The sequence below is a fragment of the Bos taurus genome, chromosome 20 (genome assembly GCF_002263795.3).
Source record: "Bos taurus isolate L1 Dominette 01449 registration number 42190680 breed Hereford chromosome 20, ARS-UCD2.0, whole genome shotgun sequence".
Taxonomy (NCBI): Eukaryota; Metazoa; Chordata; class Mammalia; order Artiodactyla; family Bovidae; genus Bos; species Bos taurus.
The window spans coordinates 2,794,282-2,814,472 of NC_037347.1; the positions used below are offsets into that span (position 1 = coordinate 2,794,282).

At 34.8% G+C, this 20,191-nt stretch overlaps 1 protein-coding gene across 6 annotated transcripts in view; it reads left to right on the forward strand.

The window, feature by feature from the left end:
- Window positions 1-20,191, forward strand: part of RANBP17 (RAN binding protein 17) — a 383,888-nt gene that overhangs the window by 28,697 nt on the left and 335,000 nt on the right. For 2 of the 6 annotated variants that reach the window (XR_009491905.1, XM_059878829.1), the window contains exons 5-13: window positions 2,605-2,670; window positions 6,959-7,057; window positions 8,380-8,484; window positions 9,262-9,427; window positions 12,593-12,666; window positions 14,861-14,980; window positions 16,334-16,480; window positions 17,000-17,172; window positions 19,380-19,573. Coding sequence is in view for 5 of the 6 variants with exons in the window: in XM_059878829.1 (XP_059734812.1) it covers window positions 2,605-2,670; window positions 6,959-7,057; window positions 8,380-8,484; window positions 9,262-9,427; window positions 12,593-12,666; window positions 14,861-14,980; window positions 16,334-16,480; window positions 17,000-17,172; window positions 19,380-19,573 (1,144 nt within the window). In the remaining variant the exon portion in view is untranslated. Of the gene's footprint in view, window positions 1-2,604; window positions 2,671-6,958; window positions 7,105-8,379; window positions 8,485-9,261; window positions 9,428-12,592; window positions 12,667-14,860; window positions 14,981-16,333; window positions 16,481-16,999; window positions 17,173-19,379; window positions 19,574-20,191 lie in introns of those variants that run through there. The other 4 variants (XM_059878830.1, XM_024981423.2, XM_059878832.1 and 1 more) reach the window with 3 other exon arrangements.

Here is a 20,191-nt window from a genome sequence, read left to right on the forward strand (position 1 = left end):
ACGTGCATACAGGTTTCTTAAGAGGCAGGTCAGGTGGTCTGGTATTCCCATCTCTTTAAGAATTTCCCAGTGTTTGTTGTGATTTAAAGATAACATACTTTTAAATATGTGGGTTTCCTAGGTGGCACTAGTGATAAAGATCCTGCCTGCCAATTCAGGAGACATAAGAGACATGGGTTTGATCCCTGGGTCAGTAAAATTGCCTGGAGAAGGACATGGCGACCCACTCCATTATTCTGGCCTGGAGAATCCCATGGACAGAGGTGCCTGATGGGGTACAGTCCATAAGGTTGCAAAGAGTCAGACATGGCTGAGGTAACCTAGCACACACACACTTTTTCATGTAAATTTTATCCCTGATCGCAAGAAAAGTACTTTAGCTGGTGTTACTGAAGAAGTGGTCTGTTATAAATCTCAAGGAAAAACTGGCAGTTTGGATTGAGAGATGTTTGGTGTTGGCTTATTGGCAATTAGAGGCAATTTGGACTTTCCGAGATGTTATTGCTTATACAGTAACTGTCAAATTTAGTCACTATGTAAGGTGTAATTCCATCGTACATTGTAATACTAGAAACCCCAGAATATCAAACTCTAGACTGTACTGCTTCTCTTTTATTCATGTTGTTGAAGTCCTGGTTAACAAATATTTGATTATCTAAAACATCAGTGGAGTAAGTGTATTTTTAGCCCTGAGGAGATCTGCTCTAGGACAGAGGAATAGTTTATTCAGTAACACATGTGTTTCTCACTTCATAGTTGTACATATAATTTTGACTAATGCAGTAGCACCCCTCTCTTGTCATTTACTAAGATTGTACACAGTTCTTCAGCAGTCATTAGTGTAAACAAGAATAGACTTTACATTTCTTTTAAAATAAAGAATGAACTGAATGAAATTAAATCATTCTTGTTGGCTAGCAATTTTTAAGCTCCCTTTTCAGTGGCTGGTAAGTTGAGCTTATTGCATTGGGCTTTAGTGTGCTTTTATCAGTTTTGGAAGGCCAGAAGAAACAGAAAATGTTTTATCTTCAAAGTTTATTATAGTATCACCAAAAAAACACTTGCTTTCTGGGTATTATGACCTCACTTAACCTGGAGTCATGAGAAAGACAATTGACTTAATGTTTTGATACTCCAAAATGATACCCCATGGTTCCTTTGGGTATTAACAGCTTCTTTGAATTTTGTACTAAAAATTATTTTAGGTTTGTGAAATTTTTAATGGCCTGAAATTTTGTACGTCTTTTTTCTCTGTTGTAACCTTCTTGCTGCCATACTTTTAACATTTCCGTCCCTCCGTTCTACGTGTGTATCCAGGAGATAATACTGTCGTCTAGGACAGTGCTATTCAGATTGCTGGTCCACAGTGAGATAAGGAGTTTATGTCAGAATAAATATGTCAGTAAATCAACATGGTCCTTACCTCATTGAGAGAGACTTGCTATGAAAAAAGTGCCAGCTGAACTACACAGTGTACTTAGTGACTATCTGTTTTATATTCTGGTGCAAATTCTTTTGTCATGAACCAGTATCAAACCATTCTCAGATCAGAATCTAGTTTGCAGACTACCGGTAGATTCATGGGCCAACAGTTGTAACCAACTGTTGGGAATGACACTTTAAGGAGCAGTGGCCTGGTTTACAAAGGAGATGGATGCTTCTGTAGTGAGATCTGTAGTTGAGTTCATAGAGTTAAGATTGTCCTAAAGGGCCATAAAGAATTAATGCAAAAATTAAAGATGTTTCCTTTATTTTCTTATTCTGAGATAATTTGAATTTAATTATACCTACCCAGTGTTAGTGAAATTCTGTAATAGAAGGAATGACCAGCTATAAAATTAAGACTTGAAAAGGATCTGTATTGCTTTTTAAAATTATTACACAGTAATTGGATGTTACATTGTTATTCTCATACTCCAGTATGATTTTGCAGTTGGGTAATTTGTTAGTAATATCCATATAAAATCTGAATTTTGATTTGAAGGAAGTTATTGAAATTAAATTGGAAACTGATTATATTAAAACATCATACTATATTGAAAGTCATGTATTTATTTACTGAGTGCATTGGACAGTTCACATGCCTTCATTATAGATCCGTATGTAAATGAATACATGTACACTATTAAATAAAATTAAAAGGGCCTAAGTGACCTTACCTGATATTAGGTCAAGGGATTTAAATTAATTTCTAAGCTATTTATTAATTATTTATTGAATGCATCTATCTCAGTAACCTTCAAGCAAATTTATAGAGCTAAAAATGGTTTTTTGTTCCTTATTTGTAGTCTTAGGAAAATGAAACTCTTGTATTAATATTTTGAGGTTTAGTTTATTGTAAGTCACGCATGCTGAAGATATTTTATAGAATGTATGCAATTCTAAGTTTTTTCCCACTCAACTATATATCTACATGTATCCTTCAAAGAATGAACATGAAATTATTTTTATCTGTGGACCTCATATTGATTTTTCTATATATTTTAATAAATAAGAAAATGTGATGTTTCATAATTTAATTACTTGTAAATATTAACTGGTTTATGCATTAAGAACCAATCATGTGTCTCCATTTAGGCTAAACTTGTTTTTTTTTTTCCAAAGGGTGCTATGGAACACTGCATAATAGGAGTTATAATCCTTTCAGAATTGACTCAGGAAATGAACCTGGTAAGCCTTTCCATCTAATGGTGACATGAAGTTTGCTAAGTAATGCTGTTTCTTTGATGTAAAACTTTGTATTGTATAAAACTCTGAATAAGCAAGTCTTTTTTTTGGGGGGGTGTATTTTCTTTTTGGGATAATTAAGTGTTGGAACACTTTTATTGTTATTGAAAATAATAACAACAAGTAAAGTACTACAAAGAACAGGAAATTAGACATGGTCCTCTATGGCAGTTGGATAATTGTTCTTTTATATTCCATGTATATAGTAATATATTAATCATACAAATAAATTGTATGCAAAAGTGAAACAAGCCTTTATTCCCTTACAAATAAAAGACAAGCAGTTTGGTGAATTGATTTCTCAATAATGGATACACAGCTGCTGCTGCTGCTGCTAAGTCGCTTCGGTCGTGTCCGACTCTGTGCAACCCCATAGACAGCAGCCCACCAGGCTCCCCGTCTTTGGGATTTTCCAGGCAAGAACACTGGAGTGGGTTGCCTTTTCCTTCTCCAATGCACGAAAGTGAAAAGTGAAAGTGAAGTTGCTCAGTCGTGTCTGACTCTTTGTGACCCCGTGGACTGCAGCCCACCAGGCTCCTCCATCCATGGGATTTTCCAGGCAAGAGTACTGGAGTGGGGTGCCATTGCCTTCTCCAGGATACACAGCAGGACTCATCAAAAAACAGGCTACTTGGCACTCACTTACTAGCTTCAGTTTTCACCCTGTAAAAGCAGAATTTGCAGAAGCTACACTTCCCCCACCAGTGCCTTTATGAGCTCAGCAGTTGAGCACATCCTCACCTGTTTTTGTTTGCTTTTGTATTTAACATGGTTCCAAACAGAACAAAAGGAGGAGATGAGTTTTATATGGAATAATGTTATAATAGAGGGAAATGTAGTGTTTATATTTAAGAATTTATATAAGTGTTTATATTTAAGAAGTACAGCTGGCATACATTATGTTAGTTTCAGGTGTAAAATATAGTGATTTGATGTATGTGTGTGTGTATATATATATATATATATATATATATATATGAATTGCTGATCACCACTTAAGTCTGGTAAGCATCTGTTGCCATACAAAGCTATTAAAATATTATTGACTATTCCTCATGCTGTACATTATATCCCTGAGACTTATTTAATTACTCGAAGTTTGTACCTCTTAATCCTCTTTACCTATTTATCCAACTCCCATACCCCATCTCTGGCAACCACCACTTTGTTCTCTGTGTCTATGAGTCTTTCTGCTTTGTTTTCTAAATTCCCCATGTAAGTGGAATCATAGAATATTTGTCTTTCTCTGTCTGACTTATTTCACTTAGCATAATACCCTCTAGGTCTACCCATGTTACTGCATACAACATGATTTCATTCTTTTTAAATGGCTGGGTAATATTCCACTGTGATGTATATATGCCACATACTATTTATTCATTGATCTATTAATAAACACTTCCATATCTTGGCTATTGTAACTCATGTTTTCTTTGGATAAATACCCAGAAGTGGAATTGCTGGATCATATGGTAGTTCTATTTTTAATTTTTTGAGGACCCTCCGTATTGTTTTCCATAGTGGCCGTGTTAGTTAACATTCCCACCAATAAGACAAGGGTTCCCCTTTTTTCACATCCTTGCCAACACTTGTTATCTGTTGTCTATGTAATAATAGCCATTCTGAGAAATGTGAGGTGATATCTCATTGTGGTTTTGACTTGCATTTCCCTGAAGATTAGTGATGTTGAACATCTTCTCATATGTCTGTTGGCCATCTGTATGTCTTCCTTGGAAAAATATCTTTTCATGTACTCAGCCTATTTTTTATTCAGATTGTTTTTTGGTACTGAAGGTAGGGAAGTTTTTAGCAATTATGGCTTCAAGTGTGTTATGTGCTCTTTTCTTTCTGTCTTCTCCATCTGGGGCCCCTATAATAATGCAAATGTTAATATAGTTGTGGTTGTCTTAGAGGTCCCTTAAACTATTTCATTTTTTAAAAAATTCTTTTTTCTTTTAACTCTTCCACTTGGGTTGTTTCCACTACTCTGACTTCCAGATTGCTCATCCATTCTTTTGCTTCCTCTAATCTGCTGTTGATTCACTCTAGTGTATTTTTCATTTCAGATATGGTATTCTTCAGTTCTGATTGGTTGTTTTTTTATATTTTCTGTTTCTTTGTTGAAGCTCTCACTGAGTTCATCCATTTGTCTCCTAATTTTGGTGAGCATCTTTTTGACTGTTACTTTGAACTCTTTATCTGCTAAGTGCTTATCTCCATTTTGTTTAGTTCCTTTTCTGGGGTTTTGTCTGATTCTTTCATTTGGAAGGTAATCCCTCATCTTCTCATTCTGTCTGTGTTTGTTTCTATGTAGTAGATATATCAGCTACATCTCCTGGTTTTGAAACATTGGTCTTAGATAAAAGGTGTTTTGTGGGGCCCTCTGGCACAGTCTCTCCCTGGTCACTGGAGTCAGTTGCTCTGGGCGCTCTATCTCCCCTGTATGGGCTGCATGTGCCCTCCTCTTGTGGCTGAGCCGGGATTGCCGTGGGGGTGCTGGCTTTGGGGCTGGTCCTGACCCAGCTGGCTGAGAGGGCTGGCTTTGAGTGCTGTAGGTAGGCTGATGTGCTGATACTGTGGTTTTCTCATTGTTTCCTCTCAGGGAGCATGTGATCTGATTTACATTTGGTCACTTGACTAAGATAGCCTCTACCAGGCTTCTTCAATTGTAAATTTATTCTTTTCTCCTTTGTAAGTAATAAATATTATGTGGGGAGGTACCTTATACTCTGAAAATACCTTATTAATACCTCATTAAATTTTTAATTTATTCATTTGTTATTTCTATCAGCACAGATTCCTGGTTTCCAACTTTGTTTAATGTGTTATAGTTTGTTAGTAACATTATATTTTGACGTCCAAATATTCCCAAATTTGGCTGTTAGAAGCCCTTTCAAACTGGCATCTCTGTTCATTTGACCTTTACTCACCATCCTTTAGGAAAAGGCAATGGCACCCCATTCCAGCACTCTTGCCTGGAAAATCCCATGGACGGAGGAGCCTGGTAGGCTGCAGTCCATGGGGTCGCTAAGAGTCAGACACGACTGAGCGACTTCACTTTTACTTTTCACTTTCATGCATTGGAGAAGGAAATGGCAACCCACTCCAGTGTTCTTGCCTGGAGAATCCCAGGGATGGCAGAGCCTGGTGGGCTGCCGTCTATGAGGTCTCACAGAGTCGGACACAACTGAAGCAACTTAGCAGCAGCAGCAGCACCGTCCTTTGGACATTTCCTTACTTCCTGTTACACGGTGTTCCAGGCTTATCTTGTGTAGAACCAAGTACATACCTTTTCAGAAGAAGCTTCAAGTTCTGAAGTGCAATTGGGTTTTCTGATAAAAAATACATGGCTTCTGCAGAGACATTTTACTCAGCCTAGTTTTAGAGCATTAACAATTTTAACTATCATTTCTTAAGTACTTCTGAACCAGGCAATAGGGAGATCTACAATCCATAATGAAGATAAAATATTATAGTTGTCAAATGTCAGCCAGGTAAATTCATGCAGGATCAGTAACATGTGTCTTTTAAGAAAAAGATCTAAACTTGAGACTTCCAAAAAATTTAGAATTTTATGTTGTCTTGCTTTTTTAACAGCTAAGACTACTTATTTCACTTAATTCTCAAAACTAACCTATATTCACATATGAGAAAATTAAAGTTTATAGGCACACCATATCTGTAAATGGGCTTCCCGGTGGCTCAGTGGTAAAGAACCTGCCTGCAATGCATGAGATGCAGGAGACCCAGGTTCAATCCCTGGGTTGGGAAGAGCCCCTGGAGGAGGATGTGGCAACCCACTCCAGTATTCTTGAAACATAGTTATACAGTAGAAAATGGATACATAATCCCTCTTCTCAAAAACATTGAACATCTATAAATGAGTAAGCCACGTAGAATGTATTTGTTGTTGTTGCTATAGTCGTTGTAGCTGCTAAGTCATGTGCCTAGAAGGTAACTCTGAAATAAGACCTGGATTTGTAGTTTAGCTCTGTTGCCTACTACTTTGTTCAGTGTGTTTAAACTTATGTATCATTATCTGTAAAGTGAGAATGACACTTTCTGAAGGTCACACTATGATTAGTTAGGTAAATTACTAGCACAAGTCCTAGTATGTACAAGTGCTCAGTAAACCCAGGGTTCTTCCCTCTGTATTATAGATGTGCATGCTGTGCTAAGTCGCTTCAAGTCATGCTTGACTCTTCGCAACTTATTGACTGTTGTCCTCCAGGATCCTCTGTCCATGGGATTCTCCAGGCAAGAATACTGGAGTGGGGCTCTTCCCGACCCAGGGATCGAACCTGAATCTCCTGTGTCTCCTGCATTGCAGGTGGATTCTTGACCACTGGGCCACTGGGAAGCCCATTTACAGATATGGTGTGCCTATGAACTTTAATTTTCTCATATGTGAATATAAGTTAGTTTTGAGGATTTAGTGAAATAATATGTGAAGGGTACATAAGTTGAGATTGTAATAATGGTATATGTTATTACTAATTTGTATTGAGAAATTTTTTTATATATTGAGGGAAACTGAAGAAACATACCTATTAAAAGACAGATGGACGTTTGATTTTAAAAAAGGGAGAAATGCTGCAAATGCTAATTTAAATATTGCATAATGGATAGAGATCCCAGTAACTGCTTTCTGTAGTCACTTTGGACTTCTGTTATGTTTCATGTTCCTGTGAGTAAGTGTGGCATCTAAGTATAGTATGATGGAGCTTAGGAAGTATCAGATAATCAATTATGATCCCACTGCTTTTTTCAAATATAAACATCAGTAAGGAAAATGGTTTATTTTCATTTTTCAGATAGCAAAAGGAACGCTATAGCAACTGTTGCCTGTGGTATTAACAAATCATTAGAGTATCAGACTTCAGTTTTATTTGCTGTTTCCTGGTGATAAATGGAAATATTAATGGTATTAATATCATACTTTTTGCCATATTATATTTTAGATTAGAGGCTCAACAACTATTCTTGGTAAAGTTATTCTTAAAAATTACTTATTATTAACTAGTAAAATATTCAGAAGGAATATATTGTGGCTTATGTAATAAATCAAATTTCTGATTATTTATAATTTATGCCTTGGAATTTTTTTAAAGAATATCAAAATATATGAATCAGTGACATACGCATCTGGTATATATAGGAATATCACTTTCATATGCAAGAATTTCCTGTAGCTGATTCAGTTTACTGATTCACAGAAGATAAAATTTTAAGATTATCTTAGAAATTTTTCTTTTTATAGATGGAGTCTGAGGACCAGGGAGGTTGTTTCTTCCCCAATGCAAAATATGCATGTCTCAGGAGTTGATAGTATCTATCTATTATTTTATAATGTGTGTTTATAATGCCTCTGAAATATTATTTATTCTTGTTTTTAATTTTAGGATCAGTATAGTTTGCAGAAAAAGCACTGAACTAAAACAATCCAGAAACATGGGATGCTAATTGTGGCTCTGCCATTATTAGCTCTTTGAGTAACCTTGAACAAATAACTTACCCTAGCAGATTTTTAAAGCTCTTCTAGCCCTATACTTTATGATTATTTGATCATTGATGTCACTCTTTCTTACATAGTGAACTTTTTCTTTGCTGTTTGGTAAGTCTGGTTAAATAAATTCATCTTGAACTTTTTAGGTTGATTATTCTAGACCTTCAGCAAAACACAGGAAAATAGCTACCTCATTTCGTGATACTTCTCTCAAGGACATTTTAGTGCTAGCATGCTCTCTTCTAAAAGAGGTAAGTTAATAATTGAGCACCCTGTTTCAGAAGAATTTCAGATGAATTCCCTGGTACCCCATTCTGCCTTTTGAGGAGTTATTATGGATACTTTTAAGTACAGTTGTTCAGTTGCTAAGTTGTGTCTGACTCTGCAACCCCATGAAGAGTAGGTATGCACAAATCTAAACAGTTCCAAAAAATTCACTTTTATTTAATAGGGATATAATAAAGTAGGATCCAAAGGTAGTTTGATAACTTGTCTTTGGGTAGTAGTTTCTTTGTTTTCTTACTGTACATTGTTGCAGAAACTAATTGAGACTTTTGAGAGGGGTCGGGATTATTCCCCAGAAGCTTACGACTGTCCCTCCATATTCAAACAGCCTCTGAGAACCTTTGTTAGCTGAATGTGTATCGTTTATTCATGAAGTCCCCCCACTTTTTCTTGAAGAATATTGTATTTTCAGTTTGTTCCAATTGCTCCTTTAAGCTAATGAATCCTGTACATTTATACATTTGTGCTGAATAAAGTATTTGTCCTAAAGTTGCTTCTCACACCTGTAAAAGGTGACCTCCATTTTGCATTTAAATAATGAAAGGTTGTTATCCCCATTTTACAATATTAAGTTTGAGAATAGTCTATTACCGCAACATCCCTTTGCAATTTCTTTTCTTTTTTATTTCTTTCTTTTTTTAAACTAATTTTAATTTGGCACTGAAGTTATTTAAATTAGATTGAGTAAAAATTTTTAATTGATATATTTCATAATATTTTATTTGACTTTGAACCTTTTTCAGATATTGGCCAAGCCTTTAAACCTTCAGGATCAGGATCAACAAAATCTAGTAATGCAAGTCTTGAAACTGGTCCTCAACTGCCTTAACTTTGACTTCATTGGCAGTTCAGCAGATGAATCTGCCGATGATCTTTGCACAGTACAGATTCCAACGACTTGGAGAGCAAGTAAGAAGAAAGTTTAGTATAAGGAATGGTCAACATAAAAGACATAGGATTAAGCAATATTGTTGCATTATGTGCAATTATCTGTTTTTTACTTGGCAATCAAAAAGTTTAAAAAATTGTAACCCAAAGTAGCTGCTGATACCCAGTGTTGAAATCTGTTTTCCTCAATTTAATTCATAGTTACCTCATATTTTGATTTTGGAAAAAAGAGAAGACAGCTCTATTGTTGGAGGAAAATAAGTTTAGGTAGGGAAATGAAGAGTTCTGTTTTCAAATTTTCAGATAAACAGAGTAGGAGAGGGTATAACACTTGGCAAGAGATATCATCATTTTTTCAAAGTTATGAAGAGAGTGAATTAGAGTAGCTAACTTAGCAAAGCAGAATTGCAATTTACTTTTTTACAGAGAGGGATACCAAAAAGGAGCAAACGCATATGCTCTTACTCATCCTGGAAAGATGGTGACAGTAGGGTTTTCCTGTTGAAGTCAGATCGGGGAGTGGGGCTGATAGGCTTGGTGAAGAGCCTGTGTTCTGCACAGACACCCCCGGGGCCTTCTGTACCATCTGTGCTGCTCTGTGACTGCCCTTTTCCCTTCTCTAAGTGCACTTCCCTCTCAGTTCCCAAGACCAGAGCTTTTTTTCCTTGAGAAATTAAACTGGAGAGGTTTCATATTCCAGGGTATCAGATACAGTAGAGAAGGACCATACATTTGGTAAAAACTTCTAATATGGAAATCAGAGACTAAAACAATTAAAAGGAACTTAGTATCTTGATAGTGGTGATGAATGCATGAACCAACATATGTTGTAAAAATTGCGCAGACTAAATACACAGATACCAACACACACAAACACCCACACAAATACATGTAATATTGGGAAAGCCAAATAAGATTGGTGGATTTTATCAATGTGCTTTCTTGATTGTAATATTGTGCTTTAGTTTTGTAGCAACTTACCATTTGGGGAAACTGGGTGAATAAAACATAAGATCTCTCTGTATTATTTCTTGCAATTGCATATGAATCTAATTATCTCAAGAAACATTTTTAAAGGGGAGAGTTAGTAGAAACAAAGTGAAGAGTAGAAATAAATTTCCAAAAGGGTTAATTAATATCCTCAGAGAGATTAAGAAAAAGTAATGCATTCCTGAAACATGAATAGAATGTTGTTTCAAAAACAGAAGTTCAGAGACTGTTCCAAATGTAAAAGTTGCCAAAATAAAACATTCAGTAGAGGAGTTGGAAGATAAAGTTAAAGAAATATCCTAGAAAGTAGAATGAAAAAAAGCAGGAAGAGATTTATAGGAGGAAAAAAATATAAGAATATTAGAGTATGAAACTAGGAGGCTTGGCATTTATTAGGAGTTCAGGAAAGGACAGGAAAAGCAGAAGGAAATTTGCAAACAATACCAAAATTTCTCAGCACTGAGACACATAAATATTCAGATTGGAAGATCCAATAAGTACCCAGTTACATCATTTCATAATGAATGAGAAAAATATATACTAAACTTCATAATCATGACATTTCAGAATAAAAGTGATAAAGATCCTAAAATCTACCAGAAACAAAGTCACCTATAATGGACTGGGATCAAGAATAGTATTAGACTTCTCAACAGTAGCACTGGAAGCAAGAGGGCAATGGAGTAATAATATCCCCAGATTTCTGAGGGAAAATAATTTTCAAACTAGACTGAAATTATCAAGTATAAGAGAATAAAAATATTTTCAGACATGTAAATTATTCTGAAATTTATCCTTTATGTGCCTGCTCTTAGGAATCTACTTGATACACAGGCCAAGAAAATAGAGGATATGGGGTTTTGGAAAGCTTTAACACAAGAAAACAGTCAGCAGACATAAGATAATTATGTAACACATTTGGGAACAGTCATTCTAAGTTGAAGAAGGCTCTGGGAGGAAGGGTGGGAAAATGGAAATGAAAGTTTTTTAATGTTATTGACTATGTGGAAAATAGCATGAAGAACATTTTACACATCTGTCAGAGCATTTGGAAAGAATTAGTGACAGATATCTGTCTATACAACTAAGTACAAAAAAGATGGTATGATTAAATCCAGGGAGTGTTAGAAATGTGATATAATCATAGTTTACTTGGCTCAGCTGTTAGAATTATTTACATAGTCATAATAAATGCATAGAATTGACTTAATCTCAAATTGTTATAATAGTAGATGTATTTTTGAGAGAAGATGGTTTGTAGGAAGAGTGGTGGGAGTAGAGGGGTGGGTGATTAGACATACACTGTAACAAGTTCATTTGATATCTAAAAACAGTCAAATAAAAACATGTAGTACATACAGCCGGAGAAGACAATGGCAACGCACTCCAGTACTCTTGCCTGGAAAGTCCTATGGACGGAGGAGCCTGGTGGGCTGCAGTCCACGGGGTCAGGAAGAGTCGGACATGACTGAAGCGACTTAGCAGCAGCAGCACTACATACAGCATGTCATTTGGAAACATATTTAAATATAGCTGCTGCTGCTGCTAAGTCGCTTCAGTCGTGTTTGACTCTGTGCAACCCCATAGATGCCAGCCCACCAGGCTCCCCCGTCCCTGGGATTCTCCAGGCAAGAACACTGGAGTGGGTTGCCATTTCCTTCTCCAATGCATGAAAGTGAAAGTGAAGTCGCTCAGTCCTGTCTGACTCTTAGCGACCCCATGAACTGCAGCCTACTAGGCTCCTCCATCCATGGGATTTTCCAGGCAGGAGTACTGGAGTGGAGTGCCATTGCCTTCTCCGTAAATATAGCTAAGAGTTGAAAAGTAGTCAGAATGGAGTAGGGGACTGCTCTTTTTTACTGTGTACTTTTTAGTACTGTTTACTTTTTGATATTGTTTGAATTTTTAAATGTTTATGTTATTTTAATATAAATGAAAACAGTGAGAAGGTTCTCTCAGTGAGAACTGTAAATGCTACATAGAAATAAGGAGCATCTGATCTAATTCTATCTTCATATTATTTCCATCTTTCAAAGGGAAATAGCTAGAAATTTAAAAGGAATTAGCCTAACTAGAAATAAAGATTGGCTACATGCTGAGGTCTTAGAGTTCTTGGTTTGTATGATAATGTCTTACTGTGCTAAATATCACTGAATGAAAAGTAATGGTGTTAGATTTTTTTTTTTTTTTTTTCAGTTTTCCTGGAACCAGAAACATTGGATCTTTTCTTTAATTTGTATCATTCACTTCCACCACTCCTATCTCAGTTAGTAAGTAAAACTCATTCATTATTTCATTTAAAAGTACCTGTGATATTTATCTCAGGGTGGTACATATTTACTGTATTTATATTCTTGATTGAGTTTACCTCTCATAAGAAATTCTTAACACCATCTATCTGGGATATGTATTGCTTAACCTATTTGTCAATTTCTACTTATAGTCCATAGTTCCTGCCATTTCACTGGTGAGCCCAAAACCCATAACTGGTGATTTAGTTCATGCCCATAGCCAAGACAACCTATCAACCTCTAAAGATCTTTTTTCCTACTCAGTCCCCAGCTCTTCTTCTGGTACTCAGTCCAGCAGTTTGCCACACCACCTGGTTCCTTCCCTTCTCTTAACCTCTCTCCAGCTCTTTCTTCACTGCGTGGCTCCATGTCAGGCTTGCCATGCAGCCCCCATCAGATGTCTCCAAATGAGAAACCAGGGGGATCTGCTCACTTGGTTTTATGTTCATCACTCCAGTTGTTCATTTTCTTTTTTGAATCAAGTTCTATTGTATGGTAAAAAATTCAGACTCTTTGGTTACATAGAAATTTGAGATTCTGGATTCCATCTTTGTGGAATCTAAAAAAGAGACCAGGCAAGATTGAAAAAAAAAGAAAAAGTTGTCACTTTAATATCTAAGCTTGTAGAAGTAAAATTGGAGGATTCTTATATTGTCATTTCCTGAAAAAAAAAAAAAGTTTGATTTAAATATGAGCGGTATGTTTGTTTAGATATGTCATTGCCTAGAAGGGAGGAATAGGTTGACAAAAACACTGCCCCCTCTCCTTAAAAACATGCTTGCTCTTGAAACGAGGGTTTTATTAAGGGGATGGTTTTTAAACTGGTTTTCACAGGACACTCATGTTTCTAGATGGTACCATAGAACTTCAGCCTTCTGTAGCTTAAAAAAACCATGGTTTCATGCTATGTTTACAGTTATGTTTAGGGATAAAACAAACAAGCTACTGGTGCTTAAAAAGTAGAATGGAAAACTGCTTTAAGAGAGTGTTGCTACCATTTACTGTGCATGCCCTATCATACGATTCTTACCTCACTTCATTCTCACAGTGGCCCTGCAAGGTGAGTATTGTTATCCTCACTATGTAAACAAGTCAACAGACCCAGAATGGCCTAAGTGACTTTCTAGATTTTAGAGCTGAGGTTCAAACTCAGTGGTTTTGGCCCCAAACCTCTACATATTTTTAACTGTATTAGTCGTTCCTAATTCTACACATTGGAAAGAAGTTTTGTTTTTTTGGGATGTTTGTTTGCTTGTGTTTTTTTGCTTTTAACATTAAGGACGGTGACAAACCGAGTAACATCTAAACTGATTTTTTTGCCCATATTCTCATCCTTGCCTTGAGACCCAGACATTTTGTGTGAAATCTCCTAACTGAAATATTTAGATATTGACAGATAATTCTATTTTTTTATAAGTGGGCAGATACACATATGTGGACCAAAACAAAACATATGTGGGCCAGTTTGGGGCCTCTCAATTAATAAATGAAAGGCTTCAGTGAATTCCAGTAGGATAATTAAGAACCTGAGTAGTGAAATTGTCTAATAAAGTATTAACTTAAAGAAGATAACTAGGCCAGGGATAGATAATCTGTGAGAATTTTTATAGGCTATCTAACTGTTTCAGGAACATTTTCCAAATTGTTCTCAAGATATTAATAAATGGTGTGGGCAAGATGGTCTGTCACCAGATATATTTGGGACATGCTAGATTAAATAAAGTTACAGATTTTTTCCTACTTATAGGATACTGCAGAGCATTTTGTGTAGTATTTCCTAAACATATTCTGCAACAACACGATGTTTTCATTTTTTCATTTTGGTGAAGCACCTGGTTCATCAGTTTGAAAAGGTTTAGGCAGCAACAGCAATTGGGAGCCTTTTGAGTGTATTCAGATCCTGGCTCTGCTCTGGTGTATCTAATATATCTAATATATACAAAAATATACAAAAATATTAGAGGAATTTTATATACAAACAAATTCTAATGGTGGGATTGAAGATTTATGGATGGTGGTAATGATCAATGATATTTAGTTTATATTGTTTTTTGGATTCTATAATGCTTTTTCATCATTAAAATTTTAAGAATTTTAATGTAAAAACTAGTGTTCCTTTCGTGTGGCCACAGTTACTTTTAAAGTTGAAATGAATTGTTGTTCCTGTTTTCAGGCACTTTCGTGTTTAGTTCAGTTTGCTTCTACAAGAAGGTCCTTATTTAGCAGTCCTGAACGTGCCAAGTACCTTGGTAATTTAATTAAGGGAGTAAAAAGGATACTTGAAAACCCTCAGGTATTTATGAAGTAATTTAATTAACATTAGCATATATAAATACAGTTTTTCTGCTGAAAGGTGCATAATAAACTTATGACATGGTTATGATTCTGGAAGAAAATACATATCACAGTCTTCTTTCTTAGCTTTCATCTGTAGTATAAATGGGCAGTTTTTAAAAGTACATGTTTTCCTGACTGATGTCTGTGTTGTTTTTATTTTTCCCATAGGAATAGAAGTTGCATATTTTATTATGTTTCTGTTTTTTTACCATTGTGTTTTGCTTGTACTTCTTAAATTACTGAAGTGATTAGAGTTATATCTGTATTCTAAACTAGAAGACAGTATAAATCTGGATGTTAATATTGAAATATGTGGCTTTAAATTATGAAATAATATCTTTTTGTCCTCTTGTGGGCAGTAAGAGTTTGTAGATTTTTAAATCTACTCTCTATGTTAACTGCAAATCTTCAATGGCAATATTCATTTCAGAGAATTGCAAAGCCATTATTTAATTAGTGATTTTGGGTGTCTGGATAAAATTTGTTTCACTTTAGTTTATATCTGTAGTGAAAGTACAGATTTTAAAAGATTAAATGATGATTTAAGGAGGTTTATCTAAGTCTTTTGGCTGTTAATAACTTTTGGGAGAGACAAACTTCTCAAACTATAAAGATAATAATACACATCCTGTCTTCAAGGGGCTCCCTGGGGACACCTTTCTTGGTCTTTCGTTTTAACCTGTCCTTCTCCCAGAGTTCCGTCTATATATTGTAGTACTTTTGTTAAACTTTCTGCTGTACATTGCAGCAGTTTATATGAATGATTTAGAGACAGGGAGTTGCTTGAGAACATCATGCCTGTGGGTACTCAATAAATACTTGTTGAATTAAAATATATTTCTGTTATTTATGTGTACACATTTAATCTAAGTGTAGTGGTATTGCTCTTTTCTAGGATTTCAAGAGCCATTCTTGTTTTCCATCTTACATATTTTTCAGCTCTTGTACTGACTTCTGTCTAACCCACAATACACACATACACATTTGCTCTGTCTGTCTCTCAATTCTCTCTCATGCAAAGTTTTTGGGTGATATAATGGTTACCAAACATTTGATTTAGTTATCATGGTCAAAGCTTCCTCCGAAGCCTCTACTATGAATTCCTTATTACTAATCATTTATGACAACATTAAGCCCAGGGGGAATCATTTTTTTTTAAATTGATACCTACCCAGTTGATGCAAAGTGCAGTAAGTACCCATGAAAACACTGAAACTTAGTAAAATACTCTTGGAATTTTATTGATGGTGATTAGTTTGGTTTATTTTTAAGTTTTTAAAATAGCCTTCCTTTTTGTCTCATAATTTAGGGTTTGTCTGATCCAGGTAATTATCATGAATTTTGTCGATTTTTGGCTCGTTTAAAGACAAATTATCAGCTAGGAGAATTAGTTATGGTGAAAGAATATCCTGAAGTTATCAGATTGATTGCCAATTTTACCATTACTAGTCTACAGGTAAGTAAAAATACATTGTTGATGCTAAACTGTAAATAGAATACTTTCTTGATAAGATTTGGTAGGGATTTTTAAAAAAGTCTGTTAAAGCACTTTGCTAAAAATATTCATTGCAAGATTTTAGGAAAAAGTTCTTTGTAACAAATTTTATAATAATAATTTAGAGGCCATCTGATTATCTAATAATTAAAGAGTGAATTGAGAAACTGTGGAAAAATCTATGTGGAGAAATAAAATAAAGTTTTACAGATTAGGCTTTGGAAAAATTCTTTTTATAAGTTTGGGGAGAAGTTTTAAAACCATATTTTCTGCATGATATCAGCTCTTAAAAAATATTCATGGAAAGAAGATTAGAAGGATGTTCACAAAGATTTAAAATTTGCTATGTTAAATGTTCATTAGTGTTATAATCAGAATAAGTTTAGTTTTAAATGTATGTTTAGTTATTTTGCCTCTGGAGTTCTTATTCTAGGAAGATATGATATCAGTTTAAATAACATTTGCTTTATTTTTTTGTAGCATTGGGAATTTGCTCCCAACAGTGTTCATTATTTATTAACTCTGTGGCAAAGGATGGTAGCATCAGTTCCTTTTGTGAAATCAACTGAACCCCACTTATTAGACACTTATGCACCAGAAATCACGAAGGCCTTTATCACTTCTCGCTTGGAATCTGTTGCCGTAGTTGTGAGGTATTGAAAACTAAATGTTTTTGTTGAATTTTCATCTTCTGCATCTCGGAATTTTTTTTCAAATGGAAGTATAATTTACCTGTGGTAAAATTTGGCCTTTTTCAGTTTTGTGAATTCTGACAAATGTATACATTTGTGTTTAACTAACGATACAATTGAAATATAAAATAGTTCCGTCACCCTAGAAAGTTTTTTTAGGTTCCTTTGTAGTCAGACCTTTCCCGATCCTTAGCCTCTAGCAATTATTAATCTGTTTTGTTTCCCTAAAATTTTTGCCTCTTTTGAATGCTTCGTAAATGAAATCATACAGTGTGTAGCCCTTTAGTCTGGCTTCTGTCCCTTGGCATAATGCATTTGAAATTTTTCCATTTTATGTCAGTAGTTCTTTACTTTTTATTCTGAATAGTATTTCATTTTATGAATATATCATAGCTTATTAATCCATTCATCTTTTGGATTCTTTGTGTTTAAGTGTTTCTATACAGATTTTTGTATGAATGTAAGTTTTTATTTCTCCTGGGTAAATACCTAGGTGTGAGATCTGGGTTGCTAGGTAAATGTGTATTTCACTTTAAAAAAAATTGCCAAACCATTTTCAAAAGTGCCCATTTCGTTCAGCATTCCTACCAGCAGTTTATGAAAGATCCAGTTGCTTTGCATCCTCATCAGCACTTGACAGTCAGTTTTAAAAACTTTTAGTCATTCTGATAGATGGGATGCCTCATTGTTGGTTTAGATTGCATTCCCTTAATGACTGATAGAGCTTCCCTGGTGGCTCAGATGGTAAAGCATCTGCCTGCAATACGGGAGACCTGGGTTCGATCCCTGGGTTGGGAAGATCTCCTGGAGAAGGAAATGGCAACCCACTCCAGTACTCTTGCCTGGAGAATCCCACGGACGGAGGAGCCTGGTGGGCCACAGTCCCTGGGGTTGCAAAGAGTCGGACACGACTAAGCGACTTCACTTTCAATGACTAATAATGGTAAGCATCTTTTTGTGCTTATTTACCATTTCTATATACTTTTTGGTAAAATACCTGTCAAATCTGTTGCCCATTTTTTGATTGGGTTGTTTGTTTTCTTACATTGAGATTTGAGAGGTTGGTCCACTTTGGTCACAAGTCTTTTTATCATATGTGTTTTGCAAATATTTTTTCCAGTCCATTGCTTGCCTCTTCATTTCCTTAACAGAGCCTTTCGAAGAGCAAGAGTTTTAAAGTTTGATGAAGTCCAATTTATCCTTAATTTTTTTCTTCTAGAAGTTTTATACTTTTAGAATTTAAATTCAGGTCCATAATCCATTTTGAGTTAACTTTTGTATATGATACAGGGTAAGTTTCCATGTTCTTTTTTTCCCTTTTTTTCCTTTATGTATATTGAAAACTGGTTATCTCTAACACCATTTGTGGAAAAGACTCTCCTTTCTCCATTGAATTGTCTTTACATTGTTTCCAAAAATTAATTGATCACATACGTATGGTTCTATTTCTGGACTCTATTCTCATTAATCTATATGTTTCTCCTGCTAATACCCTGCCTTGAGTACTGTAGCCTTATAATAAGCTTTGAGATCAGGTAGTGTGAGTCTTCCACCTTGCTTTTCCCTTTTAAAAATTATTTTGGCTCTTCTTTTGCTTAAATTTTAGGATCATCTTGTCAGTATCTACAGAAAATGTCCTTCTGGAATTTTGACTATGATTTCACTGAATTTGTATAATTTATTAATTTGGTGGAAGAATTGACATCTCAGCAATATTGAGTCTTCAGGCAATAAGCGTGTTTATCTTTTATTTAGCTCTTATTTCTTTCGTCAGGGTTTTATAGTATTCAGTCTTTAAATCTTTACATATCTTTAATTAAGATTTAATTAGTATTTTAAGTTTTCTGGTGCCTTTCGAAGGTAATATTTTTCAGATTTACATTTCCATTTGTTTATGTTAGTATATGGTAATGAGTTCTGTATATTGATCTGTATGTTAGCAACTTTGCAAACTCACCTGTTAATACGAGTAGCTTTCATATAGTTTCTTAGGTACTTTTATATACATAATCATGTTTTCAGTTATAGACATTTTACATCTTACCTTCAGTGTCTTTTGTTTCTTTATCCATGATAGAATTTTGATTTAACTTAAATAGAATTTATTTGTGGTGAGTAGAAGTATGTCTCATTCTAATGTTGTCTGTCTTCCTATTATGTATTTGCAGAGATAATTTAGATGACCCGCTGGATGACACCACCACTGTATTTCAGCAGCTGGAGCAGTTGTGCACTGTTAGCAGATGTGAATACGAAAAGACATGTACTCTTCTTGTACAGTTGTTTGATCAGAATGCACAGAATTACCAAAAACTTCTGCATTCAGCTTCCAGAGTAACTGTGGACATGGCAATTCAGGAAGGTCAGTACATTTTATATGACTATTTAGGGTATTATGTTGAATTTTAAGTAGCTTCATTAATCAATTTATTTAATAATTTTATTGTAATTTATTTTTATTTATTTCCCCAATTTCTGTTCTTCTAGTAATCAATTAATTTTATTAACCTTCTGGGTATTTTGGTGGCTTGATGATTTTAATTCTTAAAAGATTTGCAGGGAATATTTCTCTCTGGAATCAGTATTAAAAAAAGCTGATGATGATCTTTGAGTAGAGTTTATTAACTTATAACTGTCTTTTAAGTAATTATGTTTCCTTCTTAGCTATAGCTGACTAAAAATTTTGAGCCCAATGTTGGCCAGTTAAAAGTTACGTAAGACCTGATCATGGTTTTATATTTGTTTATTAGCCTTCATCATGGCTTTTTTTTATTATTATATTTTAGTTTCACAATTTCCTCTTTATTTTTCATTCTTTACTGAAGAAAGATTTATTTCTGTGTATGTCCTTAAATCCTTTCTGGAAAATAGGAAATTAAATACACTTTTCAGATTTTTATATGAGATGACTTATGAGAATGGAACTGGCTGTATATATTTCTAATAGAAGGCAGTTTAATTATAGTTCAAGGATGTTTTT